This window comes from Bos mutus, chromosome 9 (assembly GCF_027580195.1).
Source record: "Bos mutus isolate GX-2022 chromosome 9, NWIPB_WYAK_1.1, whole genome shotgun sequence".
NCBI lineage: Eukaryota > Metazoa > Chordata > Mammalia > Artiodactyla > Bovidae > Bos > Bos mutus.
In genome coordinates, this window is record NC_091625.1 from 38,314,106 (window position 1) to 38,336,159 (window position 22,054).

Consider the following 22,054-nt stretch of genomic DNA (forward strand, 5'->3'; position numbering starts at 1 on the left):
TCCTAAGCTTTGAGCCACTCACAAACCCTCTGTGTGGGATCTAACCTCCTTCAGTGTTGAAGGACGAAGGTGTTGGTTTCATGGCCCAGTCAAAATGGGAGTGATGGTATTTTATTAGTACAATTTACAGGTCATAGTTTTCCTGCTAGGTGGGGCCAGATGTGTGTCAAGCTGTCATACATTCTGCCTAACGAGACATCTGCTTCTGACTCATAAGGGGAAACACCTGCATATGTTACATGAAGGGGGCATCCTTTCCCAAGGCCCATTGTCAGATCCCTCAAATGAAGCAAGGGAGGTGTCAGGCATGCAGCTGGATGTCACATAACCAGCTTCTAACAAGAGTTGACTTCTTTAGTGAGTAATTATATTATTTGCTTCACAGTCTATTTCTATCTGCGCGAAATAGAAACTGTTAAAAATTGAAACACACCAGCTATAAATTATTATATTTCAATTACAAATAATTGCCATATGCCACATCTAGTAATGCAGAGGGCTGAGGGACAGTGTTTCCTATCTGAACTGAGCCACACACTCACCGCAAACCTGAGCGAGGTTTACAGTGTTCTCCTCCCTCACCTGCCCAACTGCTCCATCCCGTCTCACCCCACTCCCTCACCTGCACTCCTGGGGACCAGTATTCAGACCCTTTGATGATTGATAGCACTCAGTTCTGAAATTTAGGAGATGGTACTAATGGAATAACTTTAATGAGATTCTTCATAAATCTAATAACCATGAGCAAAGTTGATTCTTATCCCAGATATGCCTGGGAAAGGCAGAGATAGACCATGTGGGCCAGTTTGCAGCCGCAGATGAGGTATGAGCTTCAGCACAACCTTCGCTTTTTTTTTTTTCCCTTTGGCCATATCATGTGGCATGTGGGATCTTAGTTCTCCAACCAGTGACCTGGGCACTGGAAGGCACTGGACTGCCAGGAAGTCCCACAACCACTGGACTGCCAGGGAAGTCCCACAACCCTGCACAATTCTTAACATCACTTTCCTCATCATCATCAAAAAGAAGTGTGGTTTAGTGGAAGGCACACTAAAGGTGGCATTAACTTGCTCTATGTAACTGACTTTAGAGAAGTCCCTTATTTTTCTAGGTTGCAATTTTCCCAACTTTAAATGAGAGGTTAGATGAGGGAACCACTAACATCCTTGGCAGCTCTGGAATCCTGTGATTCTGTAATGCCAAGATACATTCACTACATATTCATTAAGCACCTGCTATGCAAGGCACTGAGGATACACTGAGAAAAATCCAGATTCTGTTCTCAGGGAGTTAAGTCTTCTGAGGAAGAAAGCCAGTGAACCAGGTGTCACTGCTGAGCTATGTCCCATAAAGACAGACTTAGAGCTTAATGAAGAGCTATCAGTTAAAACAGACAACGCTGGCACAGACACATCCAAAAGGAAGGCAGAAAACTAATAGCTATTGAACCCCTTCCATTGGACTTTAAATGCACAATATTAGTCGATCCTCACAACCACTCTGGGAGATAAAATGGTGATCATTTCCTTTTTTTTTTTTTCCAGAAAAAAAAAAAAAAACAAAACCCTGAGACTTCATGTTAAATAAGCCAGGCAAGGTTAGTAAAACTGGAATTGGAATCAGATCTCATGCTTTCCACTGCTCCAGTTTGTCTCCAGGGGATTTAACTACAGTGAATTATGGCTTCTCTAAGGAACAGATTGTAGTACACCACATCGATACACATAGGAGATAAAACGGTGAGGTCTAGAATCTGGGGGTATCCTCAATGCAAACATATTTGGAGGAGAGATTCATTCAACAAATATTTACTGAGCTGAATCACTGCCAGATGCATGGTTGACAAATGGGGACTTGAACATGGATATACATGTGTGCACTTCTTAAAATGCCAAAGAGTAGATTTTCAACATATTCTGACAACTTGGGGTGCAAATTCTAAAGAAAAATTACCTACAGATATATGTTACAGGGGGAGTGGAGGATCTATTAGCTGTTGGAAGAATAAGGAGAAAAAAGAGAGAGAGAGAGCACATTTGAAAAGAAAATTGCCCTACCTACGAAATGCTCTGAATTTAACAACTAACTGACTGCAATTCATTGAGAAATCTATCAAAATTGATACTTGAAAGGGATCCTTCCTTTGAATACAATCTCTTATCTATGTGGATTCCTTGAAAATATGCTTTATAAACTGAACAGGGGAAATCTGTCACTTCTCCCAGATTGTTATAAATTATCAAAGAAGGGTCCAAATATGTGAAGTACAATCCATCTTTAGATGGTGCAGTTTCAGTCTCCAGATGGATAGAAGTCAATTCGCTACTTCTTTTCAGTCTATAACTGGCTATTCCAAAAATATGCTTTGTTAGAGACACTCATATCCATATACTTTTCTGACTGTGGTCCCTAATAGAACCACTTAAAAATCTGTTGTCACCCCAAATTAATATTTAGGATGATTACCACTTAAAAAAGACCTTTGCACTTCAACAAAGAATAGTTATTTTCCAAGAATGGATGAAATGTACATGAAATGTAAAACTGGGTTCAGGATGTTGGAGGAGATCACAGGTGTGGTTATGGTTTTGCCTGCTTTCAGAGGTAAGTCCCAACTAGAATAAATAGGCACCCTTAAAGTCCTCCATATTGCACAGGTAGCCTAGGACACATAGCTTTACTGACAGAATAAATTAATAAGTGTAAATCAAATTGTCATTTAAACATTTTAGAAGAATCTAAAAGTTGATGTATGTTTTAACTTAGACAGACATACAGACATGTGAAAGGCTTCCACATAAGATGAGGTAGTTATTAGCTGTATGGTAGAAAACAAAGGAAGAACAAATTAAGTAAGGAATGTTCTTCTGCTTATTTTTTTAACTGTGTGTGATAATGGTACATAAGATGAATAACAAGGAAGTTAATATACACAGGCAGCTGAATCTATTGTCATGACCACATTAGTCACTTCCTAGAGATGATATTTTAGAGACCTCACCAGGTCTAGACATGGAAATCCAATAGCCAGCCAATCTAAGTGGGACGTTTCATTTTTCTTCCTTCCTTTTGTTCTTTCTCTTCCTTTCTTTCTTTTTCATGAGCATTTGTATCCCCTACATGTATCTTAAGAAATAAAATATTGCCCATATATCTTCAATCTCACTCCTCTCCTTTACTCTTAAATTGCCTGATTTGGTAGGTTTCAATTTATTTCTTTTTTTTTTTTCCAATTTATTTCTTATACTTTTCTTTATATGCATGCATCCCTACACATTACATAACATAAAATTATTTTTCATGTTTTAAAATACAATATAAATATTATACTGTTTCTATTCTATGACTTGCCTTTTTCTTTAATATTTTTTAAAGACTCATTCATGACTGGAGGTTTTAATTTCTCAGATTTGTCAAATTGCTCTTCAAAGTTTTTAAATGACTTTTCCCTCTCTTCGTTCTTTCTTTACAAGTTCAAGTCCACTTTTTCAACTAACATATTTTCAGCATCTACTGGCTATTTGTTAATTACTCTAATATTAATAGATAATAAGGATACAAAGCTGAATAAGACACTATCCCTGTTCTCAAGGAGCTCATGGTGATTTCAGGGGGGCGGGGGTGGAGCATAAATTAAAACTTGCAATTGGGACTGCACTGGCAGTTCAGTGGTTAAGACTTTGTTGTCTTCCAATGCAGGGGGTACAGGTTTGACCCCTGGTCAGGGAGCTAAGATTCCACGTGCCTCATGGCCAAAAAACAGAAGCAATGTTGTAACAAATTCAATAAAGACTTTAAAAAAATTTGTAATAGCATGTTCCATGTGCTCTAATGAGGTGTGTACAGAGTGCCATGTGAACACAGAGGAGGAGCAACTGAGTCTGAAACTGAGGAAAGGATTCATAGGTGATAGAGATAAAAAAGGCACCCCAAGACCCTGTAACACAGTACATGCAAAGTCAAGGTGGTCAAGAGAATAGTATGCCGTGGGGTGGAAGAAATAAATAGTTAAATTAGAGCAGAGGGAGCTGAGGTTGAACGTGAAGAGATCATTAGAAATTGTATTGTGAAATAGAAGCCTTGTATGTCATGCTAAGGAATTTTACTTACTCATGTATGCAATGAATAAAGAGCCACTGGGGAGGTCTGAGGTGGAAAAGTAGTATGGTGAAGTTATTAAAAATTACCTCTGGTAGTAAAGAATGGACCAGAAGGCAGAAAAACTGATGATCAAGAGAAGAGTGAAGGTAATTATGATAATCCACGAGAGAAATGCCAAGATTCTGAGCTAAACATTGGTATTAGGAACAAGGAGGAAGAGTTATTTTGCTAAATATTTCAAAGGAAGAGTGCAAACTCTATGAAATAATAGTATGCAAAGGGTGACAGGAGGTGGGATTAGTCTTACCCAAGTGGAGGCAATAAGGGGCGCATTGTGTACAGAGAATTTTAAAACAGTAATAAAACTTACTAAACCACAATCTGCTTTTTATTAGCACTGTGTGCCAGCAATTCTAAATAATGTCCATGACAAAATTCTCTTCCCTAAAAAATCTTCTGTTGTCTAAGTTCTAACCAGTCACTGTGGTAACTGTTAAGTTTTAACAATATAACAGATACGTAAGTTTCAAATTAGCAGATTCCAGTTAACTTAACCTTGATAAACATTGTATCCTACACAGAAATTAATTTGGAGAACATCCAGTCCTACTGTCCAAACAGATAGAGATATTCATTTAAAGAGTAAATTTATAACAATTCAGAATTGTGTAAAGTAGTTTCTAACTTGAGACTCTAAACTCTGTGATACTTCATTTACCTCCATTTAAACCATATATTTGAAATAAACAAAGATAGCATAGTGCTTGTAAAAAAGAAATAAAATGTGAGTACTTAAACTTTGTCATTCTATATGCAAACCATTCCCTGATTCTTGTAGAGTTCACTCTTTTGGAAACATTTCCAAATAGTACATTAATGCAAAATACATTCATGTGATTTAAAAGCATTAATTCATTACTTTTTCCTTTTATGTTCCATAATCTTTATCATTAACCGAGATATAAGAAGAAAAATAGATTAGGGAGAAAATATAATAAGGTCACCGTGGGATACATTTAAGTCCATGTGCTTACAGACCTGGAAAAGGACTTGTCTAACAAGCACTTAGAAACAAAAGCATGGCATAGAAGAGTGAGATCGGTGTTATGTAGCGAGTTTTGGGGAGAGGTTGACCTCACCAAACAAAAGTATGTAGATAGAAAACAAGGATACAAAGGTTATCTTGGGGAACACCAACCAAGTAGGAGCAGCAGAGGAAGAGGAACAACCTACCTTCTTTCCCCTCAAATGCTCCCTGACCCCAAATACTGAAAAAGACAGGCAGGAGCAAAACCCAAAGAGGGAGCTTTCCTGCAGAGAGAGGAGAGAATTTCAAGGCAAGGGGGTGGGGAGAGGCGGAAATCTCAAAAATATTAAGTGCTGGATAAGAACAAGTAACATTGGAAAAGCAAAGCCACAAAGACATCACCTGACAGCTCTGTCAGGGCAGTTTCAGCAGCACAATGGAGACAGAGGCTGAGATCGGCATAGAAGGAAGCAGAGCCAGTGTGACTGAGTTCTCACTCACCAAGCTTGGCTGGGCAAGAATGGAGGAAAATGAAGAAGGGGCAGAGCTGAGGGAAGGTGTTCTTACAATTTGAACCTGAGGGAAGAAGTCAGGGCTCATCCAATACAGGACCTGGCACCTAACTGTACTCTGCTTCTCCTCATCCCTACGGGTGCAAAGAGACGGGTGGCACGTTAGAGAGGGAGGCTAGGTGTTGGAAAAGAGCCTGCTGGCCACAGATGTGCGAGCCCCAGAGCATGGATAGGGGGTGAGTCTTTCCTAAGAGGAACACGACGTCCTCTGAGGTGGGCAGAGGACATTAGGACGAATCACGATAAAGATGAGTTTTGAGAAAGAGAAGAGAGGTAGTATGAGATTTTGCACCCAATGACCTCCATCTTCTCATTAAAAGAGGAATGGTTATCTCCTGAGATTAAAAGGATAGAGTAGAGATTTGGCATGCATTTCTCCTTTCCTACTAATTCACCACAGTATTTCTTCTGTGATGCATAAACCCATGAGGAAGAGCATAAAGAATGACAGGTACTGTCAGTCACATTCTGCTTTGCATCCTGAGTGGTCCAGTGTGAAGGCAGCAATGAACTATACCGGGTACCTCAAGACAGAAACAGGTACATCTACTAGCAATGGAAATTGATGAAATACCTCAAACAGAGGGCTCATCAGAGGAAGCACTGCTGCCTTCCCAGGGCACACTAAACAGGAGCCATTGTCAGTCTATAGACAATTAAACTTCTCAATTTCTTGTAAAAAGTAATGGTAATTTAGACAGACATTTGCAATCCTGTGGGTAATGATCAAATTGGAATATCTATGGGGTCGCACAGAGTCGGACACGACTGAAGTGACTTAGCAGCAGCAGCATAAAGAGCACTTAGCTCAGTGCCTGGAGTCTGTCAACAAACATTAGCTGTTATATTATTCACAAAAAGCAGTTGAAGAGGACAGAGATGTCTTCATCTTACAACACTGATTCCCACTAAGTGGTTAAGGAGTCATATCAAAATCCCCTAAACCTTGTAACTCTGAAGTTATTTCTCTCTCCCTGCTCTTAAGGCTAGCCCTTGTGGTTCGCATCTCTTCCTTTCTTGGAAATGTGTCCATGGCATTTGCCCCAGTAAATTAAATAAAACTGAGTCAGTTTTCAGATATTAAAAAAAAAAAATTTGGCAGAGGCTATGTTGTGTAACCATAACTTGGAAGGCAAGGAGTGAAACGCACAAGCCAGCAACATGAGGCAATGTGAGGAGGGAGGACCTGGAGCAGAAAGGCAGATGCTAGCAGATTTCTTTTCTTTCTTTCTTTTTTTTTTTTTTTTTAAGAAAAATCAAAGGGAAAAAAGGCATTGCTAAAGCCCCATTATAAGTGGTAATCACTACTATAAATGAGCAACTTAAAAAGTGTTTTAAGTAACTTTTCAAGGAGGAAATTAAAGAAATTTTCATCAGCATTAATGAACATAATCATGCTCCAATCCAACTCTTCAAAAGAAAATTTTTTAGGGCTCTGGGGCTCTAAACTTTTCTTGTTGATCCTCTTGGTTTTACAACTAAGGAGAGCTATTTATTAGCACGCACAGTAAGTATTTCATCACAGCCTGAGTCTGGTGTTATCTACAAGTCCAAATAAGCATTTGATCAAGTACGGGGTTTGAGAACAGTTATTTGAGATCTTTGAGTGGAGTACTGGTTTCCACGCCCAAGAGAATACCAAGAAGACCTACAAAGTGTGCTGAGGAATAGCCACAGAAATACAAAGTAAATGCCACGATAAATCTCTCCGCTCTACAAAATTAAACGAGCTGACTTAACTGTGGACAAGATAGTGGTGTTGTGTTCCTCAGAATTCCTCAAGACCTAAATCAGTGTCTCTAGTTCATTTGATTATTAAATTGAGGACTGGAGAGCTTTATAAGCTTGCCAAGGAATGGCAGATAGAGCTCCTAAGCAATAAGCACAAAGGTAGTTCTAAGAGCCAACTAGGAGAAACCAGCACCATGGTTTGTGTTCAGCTGATACCCTAGCTTTATGATGCCAATCCTAAGAAGAAATATCTTGGAATTGGATAAACCCCTGAGGAATGTTGAAACCACTTTCCTAATCAAGCTATGGTGAAATCACTGTCAAAATTTAAAAATTAACTTTGCCTATTGAAATGTAGGGAATTTCAATTACGCAAACAAGAGCTTAAAGAGACCCAAGGGAGGATACATGGGTAATTCTCTCCATATTCAAGTAGAGTCAATCAAAAAGGCAATTTCTTGCTAACTGTAACCCATTGCATAATGCATTTAACTTATTTTGGCACTTCCATTACAGTTTTGTATATGAACAATCAGAACATGTTAAGTCCTAAAAAAAAAAAAATAGGCAAAGTTATCAATAGCTTAATTAAGGACTGCTTTCCATGACAGATATTTTATCTTTTGTTTTTATAGATATAGAAAAAATAGCCTGTGAGATGCCTGCATGCATGCATGCTAAGTCACTTCAGTCGTGTCTGACTCTTTGTGATCCTATGGACAATATGCAGCCTGCCAGACTCCCCTATCCATGGAGATTCTCCAGGCAAGAATACTGGAGTGGGTTGCCATGCCCTCCTCGAGGGGATCTTCCCAACCCAGGGATCAAACCCATATCTCTTATGTCTCCTGCATTGGCAAGTAGGTTCTTTACCACTAGTGCCACCTGGGAAACTCGTGAGATGCCTACCCATGTAATAAATTATTATGTTCTTAGAAGTCACTCTTCCCCAGCAAAGGCTAAATTGATTGATTTTTATTTTTTAATATTTATTTTTATCTATGTATCTGGTTGTACTGGGTCTCAGTGGCAGCACGTGGGATCTTCGATCTTCGTTGCACATGGGGGATCTTTTAATTGCAGCATATGAGATATTTATTTAAGGCACGCAGGATCTCTTTTAGTTGCAGCACGTGGGATCTAGTTCCCTGACCAGGGATCGAACCCAGGCCCCTTGCACTGACAGCCCGGAGCCTTAGCCACTGGACCACCAAGGAAGTCCCTAAATTGACATTTTTAAATAGATTAAACTACTGGTTGCTATTAGGTCCCTAGATACTATCTGATTTTAATTCTGCTCAAGTTTTAAACAGATGGACGTCAGCATTGTGTAAGATCCAGAGACCCTTGAGTAAAGGCATAAAGCTTTAGATCCTAAATTAGCATAACATTCTATCTTAAGGTGACTAAATTTTAAGGTGACTCACACATTAAAAATGAAAAAAATAGGTCAAATCCTATTAAAATAGGCACAGGGCTGTGGAGTATACTCTCAGTAATGGAATTTTATTATCATTAATTCATTATTTGTTGGAACTGGAGATGAGAGTCTGTTTCTCTCTGGGACATCAAGAACCTACTCAGAGATCTCAAGATATGTCTCACTCTCTCAGATGACAACTTCAGGCTCCTCCTAAGTCTGGTCAATTTTGCCATTGTTAGTTTTTTAATGGGTGATTGGAGACCTCAGATTCCTAAAGAATGCTATTAGACCATTTAAGCTTTTTAGTCAACTGGGCTTTTCAACAGTAATTTTGAAAGTCCTCAGTTCAGTTCAGTCCCTCAGTCATGTCTGACTCTGTGACCCTAAGAACCTCAGCACGCCAGGCTTCCCTGTCCATCACCAACCCCTGGAGCTTGCTCAAACTCTTGTCCGTCAAGTCAGTGATGCTATCTGATGGTCCTAGAGATTCAGTATCTATATGAAAGCAGTGGCTTGTAGCCAATTCCAATTAATTGGCTCCTCTGTGATAATATTTGGAAAACACAGTGAGATTTTTGTGAGTTTTTAACTTGAAACAGTATTACTTTGCTTGGTACTCACTTTATTTGATAACTCCAAGAGATTTTTAGGGATTTGTCACAACCAAAGGATGCAGACTGAACTGTACTTTAAAAGACTACAATTTAAGAACTTTTAAGAAAATTCAAAACATATGATGACAGTATTGTTGGTTTAAGTCTAGTGTTTTCAAGGGGATTTTTTTCAATGAGGACAAAAATGATCAGCTGTTTTTCAATTTGTTAATGTGGTGTATTACATTGATTGATTTGCAGATATTGAAGAATCTTTGCATCCCTGGGATAAAGCCCACTTGGTCATGGTGTATGATCTTTTTAATGTGTTGTTGGATTCTGATTGCTAGAATTTTGTTAAGGATTTTTGCATCTATGTTCATCAGTGATAGTGGCCTGTAGTTTTGTTTTTTTGTGGGATCTTTGTCAGATTTTGGTATTAGGGTGATGGTGGCCTCATAGAATGAGTTTGGAAGTTTACCTTCCTCTGCAATTTTCTGGAAGAGTTTGAGCAGGATAGGTGTTAGCTCTTCTCTAAATTTTTGGTAGAATTCAGCTGTGAAGCCGTCTGGACCTGGGCTTTTGTTTGCTGGAAGATTTTTGATTACAGTTTCAATTTCCGTGCTTGTGATGGGTCTGTTAAGATTTTCTATTTCTTCCTGGTCCAGTTTTGGAAAGTTGTACTTTTCTAAGAATTTATCCATTTCTTCCACGTTGTCCATTTTATTGGCATATAATTGTCGATAGTAGTCTCTTATGATCCTTTGTATTTCTGTGTTGTCTGTTGTGATCTCTCCATTTTCATTTCTAATTTTATTGATTTGATTTTTTTCCCTTTGTTTCTTGATGAGTTTGGCTAATGGTTTGTCAATTTTATTTATCCTTTCAAAGAACCAGCTTTTGGCTTTGTTGATTTTTGCTATGGTCTCTTTTGTTTCTTTTGCATTTATTTCTGCCCTAATTTTTAAGATTTCTTTCCTTCTACTAACCCTGGGGTTCTTCATTTCTTCCTTTTCTAGTTGATTTAGGTGTAGGGTTAGGTTATTTATTTGACTTTTTTCTTGTTTCTTGAGGTATGCCTGTATTGCTATGAACTTTCCCCTTAGGACTGCTTTTAAAGTGTCCCACAGGTTTTGGGTTGTTGTGTTTTCATTTTCATTAGTTTCTATGCAAATTTTGATTTCTTTTTTGATTTCTTCTGTGATTTGTTGGTTATTCAGCAGCGTGTTGTTCAGCCTCCATATGTTGGAATTTTTAATAGTTTTTCCCCTGTAATTGAGATCTAATCTTACTGCATTGTGGTCAGAAAAGATGCTTGGAATGATTTCTATTTTTTTGAATTTACCAAGGCTAGATTTATGGCCCAGGATGTGATCTGTCCTGGAGAAGGTTCCATGTGTGCTTGAGAAAAAGGTGAAATTCATTGTTTTGGGATGAACTGTCCTATAGATATCAATTAGGTCTAACTGGTCTATTGTATCGTTTAACGTTTGTGTTTCCTTGTTAATTTTCTGTTTAGTTGATCTATCCATAGGTGTGAGTGGGGTATTAAAGTCTCCCACTATTCTCCAGAAAGCAGGAATAGAAGGAACATACCTCAACATAATAAAAGCTATATATGACAAACCCACAGCAAACATTATCCTCAATGGTGAAAAATTGAAAGCATTTCCTCTAAAGTCAGGAACAAGACAAGGGTGCCCACTTTCACCATTACTATTCAACATAGTTTTGGAAGTTTTGGCCACAGCAATCAGAGCAGATAGAGAAATAAAAGGAATCCAAATTGGAAAAGAAGAAGTAAAACTCTCACTATTTGCAGATGACATGATCCTCTACATAGAAAACCCTAAAGACTCCACCAGAAAATTACTAGAACTAATCAATGATTATAGTAAAGTTGCAGGATATAAAATCAACACACAGAAATCCCTTGCATTCCTATACACTAATAATGAGAAAACTGAAAGAGAAATTAAGGAAACAATTCCATTCACCACTGCAACAGAAAGAATAAAATACTTAGGAATATATCTACCTAAAGAAACTAAAGACCTATATATAGAAAACTATAAAACACTGGTGAAAGAAATCAAAGAGGACGCTAATAGATGGAGAAATATACCATGTTCGTGGATTGGAAGAATCAATAGAGTGAAAATGAGTATACTACCCAAAGCAATTTATAGATTCAATGCAATCCCTATCAAGCTACCAATGGTATTCTTCACAGAGCTAGAACAAATAATTTCACAATTTGTATGGAAATACAAAAAACCTCGAATAGCCAAAGCTATCTTGAGAAAGAAGAATGGAACTGGAGGAATCAACCTACCTGACTTCAGGATCTATTACAAAGCCACAGTTATCAAGACAGTATGGTACTGGCACAAAGACAGAAATATTGATCAATGGAACAAAATAGAAAGCCCAGAGATAAATCCACGCACATATGGACACCTTATCTTTGACAAAGGAAGCAAGACTATACAATGGATTAAAGACAATTTCTTTAACAAGTGGTGCTGGGAAAACTGGTCAACCACTTGTAAAAGAATGAAACTAGAACACTTTCTAACACCATACACAAAAATAAACTCAAAATGGATTAAAGATCTCAATGTAAGACCAGAAACTATAAAACTCCTAGAGGAGAACATAGGCAAAACACTCTCCGACCTACATCACAGCAGGATCCTCTATGACCCACCTCCCAGAATATTGGAAATAAAGGCAAAAATAAACAAATGGGACCTAATTAAACTTAAAAGCTTCTGCACAACAAAGGAAACTATTAGCAAGGTGAAAAGGCAGCCTTCAGAATGGGAGAAAATAATAGCAAATGAAGCAACTGACAAACAACTAATCTCAAAAATATACAAGCAACTCCTACAGCTCAACTCCAGAAAAATAAATGACCCAATCAAAAAATGGGCCAAAGAACTAAATAGACATTTCTCCAAAGAAGACATACAGATGGCTAACAAACACATGAAAAGATGCTCAACATCACTCATTATCAGAGAAATGCAAATCAAAACCACTATGAGGTACCATTTCACGCCAGTCAGAATGGCTGCGATCCAAAAGTCTACAAGCAATAAATGCTGGAGAGGGTGTGGAGAAAAGGGAACTCTCTTACACTGTTGGTGGGAATGCAAACTAGTACAGCCACTATGGAGAACAGTGTGGAGATTCCTTAAAAAACTGGAAATAGAACTGCCTTACAATCCAGCAATCCCACTGCTAGGCATACACACTGAGGAAACCAGAAGGGAAAGAGACACGTGTACCCCAATGTTCATCGCAGCACTGTTTATAATAGCCAGGACATGGAAGCAACCTAGATGCCCATCAGCAGATGAATAGATAAGAAAGCTGTGGTACATATACACAATGGAGTATTACTCAGCCATTAAAAAGAATATATTTGAATCAGTTCTAATGAGATGGATGAAACTGGAACCTATTATACAGAGTGAAGTAAGCCAGAAAGAAAAACACCAATACAGTATACTAACGCATATATATGGAATTTAGAAAGATGGTAACAATAACCCTGTGTACAAGACAGCAAAAGAGACACTGGTGTATAGATCAGTCTTATGGACTCTGTGGGAGAGGAAGAAGGTGGGGAGATTTGGGAGAATGGCATTGAAACATGTATAATATCATGAATGAAACGAGTCACCAGTCCAGGTTCGATGCACGATACTGGATGCTTGGGGCTGGTGCACTGGGACGACCCAGAGAGAGGGTATGGGGAGGGAGGAGGGAGGAGGGTTCAGGATGGGGAACACAGGTATACCTGTGGTGGATTCATTTTGATATTTGGCAAAACTAATACAATATTGTAAAGTTTAAAAATAAAATAAAATTTAAAAAAAATAAAGTACATTTGCAAGATTACTAAAGGATATCATTTACCAATATCAGTATTAAAATATTTATATACACATTAAAATGGCACTTTGACATATGTTTTTACTTTTTATCAGACACTGAGTTTACTATATAATGTAAAGGAAGAGAAAGTTTGTAACTTAGACCAATATTTGTCCAAGTTATCTTATAATCTATATGAATATTAAATTACTTGTCAAAAAAAATGATCAGCTGTATAAATGTTTGATCAGCTGTATAAATGTTATCCTCTTTGTTAAGAAACAATCTTAATTATAACTATATATAGTGAAATAATTAACATTGTAATTATGTGATGAACCTCTGGATATCTGCAGGGATATCAACATATATATACTGTCATTTTGAGTTCTTTTAAATATAAGTGGCACATGGATATACCACACTAATTTCCTCCTAAGGATCATCTAGTTCTAATTTCTATAAATATAAAATTAGTCAAGTACACATACATTGACTTTTACTCCAAGTCAGACATCACACTAATCATAACAAAGTAAGCAAATGGCAATTTTAACTCTTATTCTTCAAAGGCAGAAGTAAACGTTATTGATCAATCCAATCTCAGTGTCAGAGCAGGAGGCAAGCTGTGTATTAAGAGTGGCTTAACAGTGGAGAGCTGTAAAAGGTCTACAAGTGATTTAGTGGAAAGTAATTGGTCAAAACAACAATGTGGCTGAAGTAACTTGTTTAGAAAGTAAATATTCTCATTCAGTGGCTTTTATATATTAATAATTGGCTATATTTTTAAGCATGTACCTATTTTTTTTTAATTTTCTGGGCCTTAAATGAGAGAGTTTACATTTTTATTCATTTTAGCCTGCTTTGAATTTGCTGTTTATAATAGTAAAACATTGGAAATAACCTGAATGCCCAACAAAAAGGGTTTGATTAGCATATATTAATGGTACACCAGATGGTTAACAGCTCAAATTGATAGTCAGACAATGGATCTAATTTCTGGGTCCACCATTTCTTATCTGTGTTTTTTGATCTGGGTAACAATTACTGTAAGCCACACAGACCTGATCAGCAAAATGCAGGTAACAGAAGCTACCTCACAGGGCTATGGTGGGGTAAAAACAAAAGACCTATGCAACATGACCAAAGCAGTGACTTAAGCATGGCAGACATTTATGCTCAAGTAATTTAAAATGTGAATTAAATACATTTTAAAAATTTACTTATTTACGAGGGGCATCATGGTATAGTAGAGAAACAAGATTCGGGTCAGTCTGAACCTCTTACAAATCTCTGTGATACTGGATACATTGCTAATCTTCTCTCACTCTCAGTTTGTTCACTGCTAAAATCCAAGTGCTGTGCTCCGCTGTGCTGTGCTTAGTCGTTCGGTTGTGTCAGACTCTTTGCAACCCCATGGATTGTAGCCCACTGTACTCTTGCCTGGAAAATCCCATGGACGGAGAAGCCTGGTGGGCTGCAGTCCATGGGGTCGCAAAGAGTAGGACATGACTGAGTGACTTCACTTTCACTTTTCACTTTCATGCACTGGAGAAGGAAATGGCAACCCACTCCAGTGTTCTTGCCTGGAGAATCCCAGGGACGGAGGAGTCTGGTGGGCTGCCGTCTATGGGGTCGCACAGAGTCGGACACGACTGACGTGACTTAGCAGCAGCAGCAGCAGTAGGCTCCTCTGTCCATGGGGAGTGGGTTGCCATGCCTTCCTGCAGGGGATCTTCCCAACCCAGGAACTGAACCAGGGTCTCCTGCATTGCAGGCGGATTCTTCACTAGCTGAGCTACCTGGGAAGCCCAAAATGCAGATATTTACGTCTAATTCACAGAGTTGCTGTGAAAAGTAAATACTATAACATGGATAAAGTACTTATCACAATACTTGGTACATAGACTTTCAGTAAATAGTAATTATATTATGATTATCATCATTATTACAATCATCATCCTTGTTATTATCATCAATTTTTTAAAGGTTGTGGCACCATGCCAGAAGGTACATATCCCCCAAGTGCTCTCTAAATCACCCATCCACGTGTTATACAGTTGTCTGCTGTAGGTCAGTCTTAGAAAGGTAAGAGGATTCAGGGTGGCATTGAAAAATTGATTGTAAGACTTCTTCTCTTGCTTACACACACATGTATATACACAAACACATCTTTGTTTAGTAAATTCTGGAGAATACTTTCAAGGAAAGCAGACAGGAATATTTTCTTTGTGAGAAGACTATTTGGCTTTCAGTTCAGTTCAGTTCAGTTGCTCAGTCGTGTCCGACTCTTTGCAACCCCATGAACCGCAGCATGCCAGGCCTCCCTGTCCATCACCAACTCCCAGAGTCCACTCAAACCCATGTCCATTGAGTCGTTGATGCCATCCAACCATCTCATCCTCTGTCATCCCCTTCTCCTCCTGCCCTCAATCTTTCCCAGCATCAGGGTCTTTTCAAATGAGTCAGCTCTTTGCATCAGGTGGCCAAAGTTTTGGAGTTTCAGCTTCAACATCAGTCCTACCAATGAGCACCCAGGACTGATCTCCTTTAGGATGGACTGGTTGGATCTCCTTGCAGTCCAAGAAACTCTCAACAGTCTTCACAGGCCTCTAAACATCACAGGTCTTGGATTACTTAAAAGCTTGTTAAGCAGGAACAAAACTAAAAAAATAGCCACATTTTCATTCTTAAAGATATCACAAAGGTCAATTTTATCAGTTTCTATAGAATTTCAAGAAGAGATTTAGTAAATATTAACAGAACTTTCTGGGGGGAAAATGATGAAATATTTTTACATGAAAGAATCAGCCTTAAACACTCTTCCTAAGGATACTCAAGCTTCTCTCGAACCACTTAACAATCTACCATTCCAAGAAATCCTCCAAAGTTCTACAATACAAGGTCTAAGGCATCAAGTGTATGGGGTCTAGTAATGGCATCAGAAGCTCCCCGTATCCAGGATTTTTATTATCTGATAGTGGTACCTTCGCGTGAATTTTAAAATGATGCCTCCCTTCTGGATAGGTGAGTTAGAAAATACAATCCTTCCAGGTGTACAAAACCCAGCAACAAAGGAGCTGGCCAGGCTTCCAACTTTTGGTGTCCTCTCAGCAGGGGGCCAAATGACGGTTCCACACAGCCTTGTCCCTGCCTCCCTTGTCTTCCATCTCTCACAGTATGAGACCTGAGCCAAGACATCTTTCACATAAGGTCAGAGCCTTTGCCTAGTGAGTCAGTAAGTGGATAATGACAGAGTGAAGTCACCTCCTAAACTTAGCATAAAGTAAAGATTTCATCTAGTACACAGTCTATGTAGTGGGTGCCTGGACTGTGATGAGAAAGACTGCAGACCCAATGCAGCCCCAATAGAGAGCAGTGAGTGGGTTAGCACAATTAACCACTGGTTTCCAAGAGCATGTATGCCTCAGACGTCCTATCCTAGTCCAAACCATTCAAATCACAAGCGTTCATTGAGCAACGACCGTGTACAAATCACTGTGAGTGCCTCTTTGAAATAATCTTTTCAAACTTGGTCTCACAAAGAAATTTCATGGGGTCTTTTAAAAATACATATCCCTCAAATTTTTTCAGTAAACCTAAAATTATTCTAAAATACAAAATCCTCCCCTTTTTTGTTGCTTTTTGGGTTTTTTCTTATGTTGTGATAATTTTAGTTTTTAAAAAAATGAGTTTCTTAATTTAGCTAGGGCCTCAGGGATATAAGAGATTAGTCACTGTCATATTTAAAATGATGCATTCATTCAGGGCAAATCTTAATTTTCTTTGTCTACTTCAGAAGAAAGAGCTGCAAGAATGCCTAAAAGACTTGAGCTAGTATAAATTTAAAACACCCTTACAGAAATTTGATTCCTTGGGCCAGAGGAAGGTCTTTACTATAGTTGATGGTACAAGTGGAGCTTTTCATGTACTGCTTCCAGGCATCATGTACTGCTTTTCATGTACTGCTTCCAGACTCTCTGCCACCAGCAGTGTGTTTTTCTGTTTCAAATACACCTCCGGTCTCTGCCCCACTCCTTGGAAGGCATAGAAACAGAGGCCAGAATGGTGGTTACAGGGGCTGGGATGGGAGACAGGCAAACTGAGAGAGGCTGGTCAGAGTATAACTTCCAGTTAAAAAGCTAAACAATTCTGGTTATCTAATGTACAGTTAGTAATACTGTATTATACATTTTAGAGTTGCTAAGACAGCAAATCTTACATGTTTTCACCACAAAGAAGAAATGGTAATTATGTGACAAGATGGAGCTGTTAGCTAATGCTATGGTGGTAATCATTTTGCAATCCATACTATCAAATCAGCATGTTGTATATCTTAAACTTATACAATGTTAGATGTCAGTTATATCTCAGTAAGGCTAGAGGAAAGAGTTAAACAATTTTTTTTTTTTTGCCTCGCTGCCTTTCTTTTTTTTTTTTTAATTTTATTTTATTTTTAAACTTTATAATATTGTATTAGTTTTGCCAAATATCGAAATGAATCCGCCACAGGTATACCTGTGTTCCCCATCCTGAACCCTCCTCCCTCCTCTCTCCCCATACCCTCCCTCTGGGTCGTCCCAGTGCACCAGCCCCAAGCATCCAGTATCGTGCATCGAACCTGGACTGGCGACTCGTTTCATACATGATATTATACATGTTTCAATGCCATTCTCCCAAATCTCCCCACCCTCTCCCTCTCCCACAGAGTCCATAAGACTGATCTATACACCAGTGCCTCTTTTGCTGTCTCGTACACAGGGTTATTGTTACCGTCTTTCTAAATTTCATATATATGCGTTAGTATACTGTATTGGTGTTTTTCTTTCTGGCTTACTTCACTCTGTATGATAGGTTCCAGTTTCATCCATCTCATTAGAACTGATTCAAATATATTCTTTTTAATGGCTGAGTAATACTCCATTGTGTATATGTACCACAGCTTTCTTATCTATTCATCTGCTGATGGGCATCTAGGTTGCTTCCATGTCCTGGCTATTATAAACAGTGCTGCGATGAACATTGGGGTGCACGTGTCTCTTTCCCTTCTGGTTTCCTCAGTGTGTATGCCCAGCAGTGGGATTGCTGGATCATAAGGCAGTTCTATTTCCAGTTTTTTAAGGAATCTCCACACTGTTCTCCATAGTGGCTGTACTTGTTTGCATTCCCACCAACAGTGTAAGAGAGTTCCCTTCCATGACCAAGTGGGCTTTATCCCAGGGATGCAAGGATTCTTCAATATCCGCAAATCAATCAATGTAATACACCACATTAACAAATTGAAAAACAAAAACCATATGATTATCTCAATAGATGCAGAGAAAGCCTTTGACAAAATTCAACATCCATTTATGATAAGAACTCTCCAGAAAGCAGGAATAGAAGGAACATACCTCAACATAATAAAAGCTATATATGACAAACCCACAGCAAACATTATCCTCAATGGTGAAAATTTGAAAGCATTTCCTCTAAAGTCAGGAACAAGACAAGGGTGCCCACTTTCACCACTACTATTCAACATAGTTTTGGAAGTTTTGGCCACAGCAATCAGAGCAGAAAAAGAAATAAAAGGAATCCAAATTGGAAAAGAAGAAGTAAAACTCTCACTATTTGCAGATGACATGATCCTCTACATAGAAAACAATTTTTAAAATACAATATTTATTTTATTAAAAATATAGATTCTTTTGCTTCACCATCAGACCTACTGAATCAGAAACTCCCCAAATCAAATGTCCTTAACTTGGGCAGTTAGAAAACTCAGAAACCACTGGTTTGGAGGCTCCTGAGATAACTAATACTTAGCCCTTCACTACTGTTATCCATTCCCCTTTTAATTAAAAATTTCACCATATGTGAAATTAGGTGGTCTGACTTTAAAGCTTCTGGTTATCTAATAACCTTTTCCTCTCTTTTGTTCCCTAGTGGAAACTGAAAAAAGGCTTACCATCAACTATAAAGTCTCCATTATAAATTGGTCCCCTCTCAGCCTTTTCACTTAGAAAAACAGAATTTCTTTACCTTTTCTTTATTAAAAAAATGTCATTGTGCTCTATTAAACTTCTTTCAAACGGAATATATTAAATTTTAGTTTTAGGACTACAGTGTTTTTATACTGTGAATGGTATCTAGTGAGTCTCTAGAGAGAAACAAACAAGAGGAAATGGCTTTGTGTAACAGTCAGGGACCTCAGCCAGATACAATGAAAAGTTTCCTGGTCAAAGGACAGTACAAGCTACACTGAGTCAATGGGGGGTGTGATGGGAACCCTCTTATTTTGTAAGTTTGTGGAAACAACCCAGATTCTTATCTGTCTGGAATTCTTTAGATGTAAATCTGTCTGATAGGCAAGGACTGAACTTCCAGACCTGTGACGGCATGGCATTTCTGTCTTGCAGTGCTGAAACATTCCAAAGAAATGCAAAACACATATCTGTGAGCCAGGAACCATGGCATAAAGGATGAACAATCTCACAGTTTCTCAACCTGACTCCTAGTGACATTTGGGGAGGGCCATTCAGCAAATGCAAGGTAGGCTACCATCACAACCCACAGCATCTCCGGGCTTAATTATCTCACCACCAGAGGGAAGGAAAACAATGTATATCTCACAGTCACGCGGATAAACAAAATACAGGGACGGCACCTACACACAACCCACGACATGTGTAAAGATTCATTAACTTCCTGACCCCTCCGTTCAAAACTTTAGGATCTGAAAAGAGGATTTTTTTAAGGGTACAACTTTATGAGGCACATCTTTTAGGTCGTTCTGCCACAGCCAATAATTTCTGAACCCGTTAGGTCTTTATTCACAGGGACCACGATGTAGTTCTTCACCCTAATGTGGTTTTGTTTTGTCTTGTTTTGGAATGAAAGAAAACATTAGAAAATTTCTCCTTCATTGTTACCTAAAATCTTCTCATTCTTCCTAACAATGTTCGACGGTGTTAAAGGTGTTCCTGTTATCCTCAGAAAGTGACAGGAGTTCGCGCAGTGCAGACGAGGTCACGGTGCGGGCAAGCAGCTGCTCATCGCGAGAATCGGGCACCATTTGTTCTCGCGGTGTCCAGACTGCGTCAGGAGCCCTCCCCCGCAGCCCCCCAAAATCGCAAAGAGTGGGAAAAAAGGAAAGATATATGACAAAGACAATTGAATGGTAGCATAAATAGTTCATTTCAGTATGTGTGCTGTAAAGAAATATGTAGATCGTTTACTAATCATCTCTTACTCCTCCCAGAAAATGTTGCCCAAAATTGACCTTTTCAATCACGAAGATGCTTTTGTTGTGTCTGTTTCAGAAATGTGACGCTGGATTCTTCTTTGCCTACTCGGAAGAATGTCTGCCCTGTGACTGTAATGGTAATTCCAACGAGTGCTTGGACGGCTCAGGACTCTGTGTGGTAGGTCAGGGGCATATGTCACTTTTCATATATTTCACTGAGCCTTTGCATCTCTGGTGGAGATGAAATATTCTTCCTGGACATTTGAGCTACGGAGGAGCAAACTGCTCATCATGCTTTCTCTTTACCCTTCAGCTTTTCCTGTAAAACACCTCATATAAACTGCTTATGATTGTAAGTGGCCACCAAGGTGTATCTGTGAATGTGCCCCTGGCCCTGGTGGTAACTGCCCCACCACTTTCGGCAGCTGATTTCCAGCTATCAGCCACTGGGGATGGACCTGAAAAATAATACACAGAGGAGGAAACCATCCATCCAAATTCCTCTGTAATAGTATAGTTTGCCATATGTTTGGCTTCACTCCACATAAACCCGGAGAATAAAACAGTTGTTTCATAGCCTATTTTATAACTTAAGATAGTCAGGTCTATAGATCAAAATTTCATTAAAAAAAAAAAATTTGAACCAAATAGCTAATAAAAATGAAAACTTTGGCATTGTGGTCTTTGTAACTCTGTAATCAAGCCCCCCTCCAGAGACTTTTTCCCCCTTAACTGAAATGAATTTTCTAGTAGACAGTGAAACATGATAGAGATTTATGAAGGAGACTGAGAAACCTTTTAGCAAAAGTGCTTGCTATGTATTTCCCATTTTCACTGAATGGATTGAAAACCTAGTGAAAATGGGGATTGAAATATTTACCAGAAGTGACTTCAGTAGAAGTCGTAGGAGGCATTTTTAAAGACTTACACTCTAAGATCATGTTTTCCTTCATGAGCTATATACTACATAGCAGAAGTGGATTCTTCTAGTTCCCAGGAGGCAAAAGAAGCTTTTCAAAATGCAAGAATATTTTTGCATAAACTGGAAACTGCAAGAATACTTAAATACACCTATCTACCTCAAAATTAGCATAATTGATGGCATTAGGCAGATGGTTTTGATTATAAGTGATCTTCATGGTGTGTACATGAAGGTGTTGTTTTACCCGCACATTCCATTAAGATGCAAATTAGAACATTTCCATTTATTTTAAAACTAACAATTCACATTTTTCTAGGGACAGAAGTAAGTGGCAAACACTAAAGGTTGCTAATGCATTGTAGTGTTTGTTTAGTCCTGCTGTTTCTATTTTCCCCTTCCCCCATCTTCTTAAATAACCATTACCTCCAGGATGTCCTCTGTAGCAGTGTAGGCACATGCAGCTGCCAAATCGACCCCTTTCTAATGCTTCCATCTCCGGTTTCCTGTTATTTTAATCCCAGTGACATTTGAAAAGAGAATCCCATGAATGCACTTGAACTAATAATGTACAT

At 38.6% G+C, this 22,054-nt stretch overlaps 1 protein-coding gene across 4 annotated transcripts in view; it reads left to right on the plus strand.

Moving 5' to 3' along the window:
• LAMA4 (laminin subunit alpha 4) overlaps positions 1-22,054 on the plus strand; it is a 148,164-nt gene that overhangs the window by 21,303 nt on the left and 104,807 nt on the right. For all 4 annotated transcript variants that reach the window (XM_070376403.1, XM_005890204.3, XM_070376404.1 and 1 more), the window contains one exon: positions 20,637-20,738. In XM_070376403.1, coding sequence (XP_070232504.1) covers positions 20,637-20,738 — 102 coding nt within the window. The remainder of the gene's footprint in view (positions 1-20,636; positions 20,739-22,054) is intronic.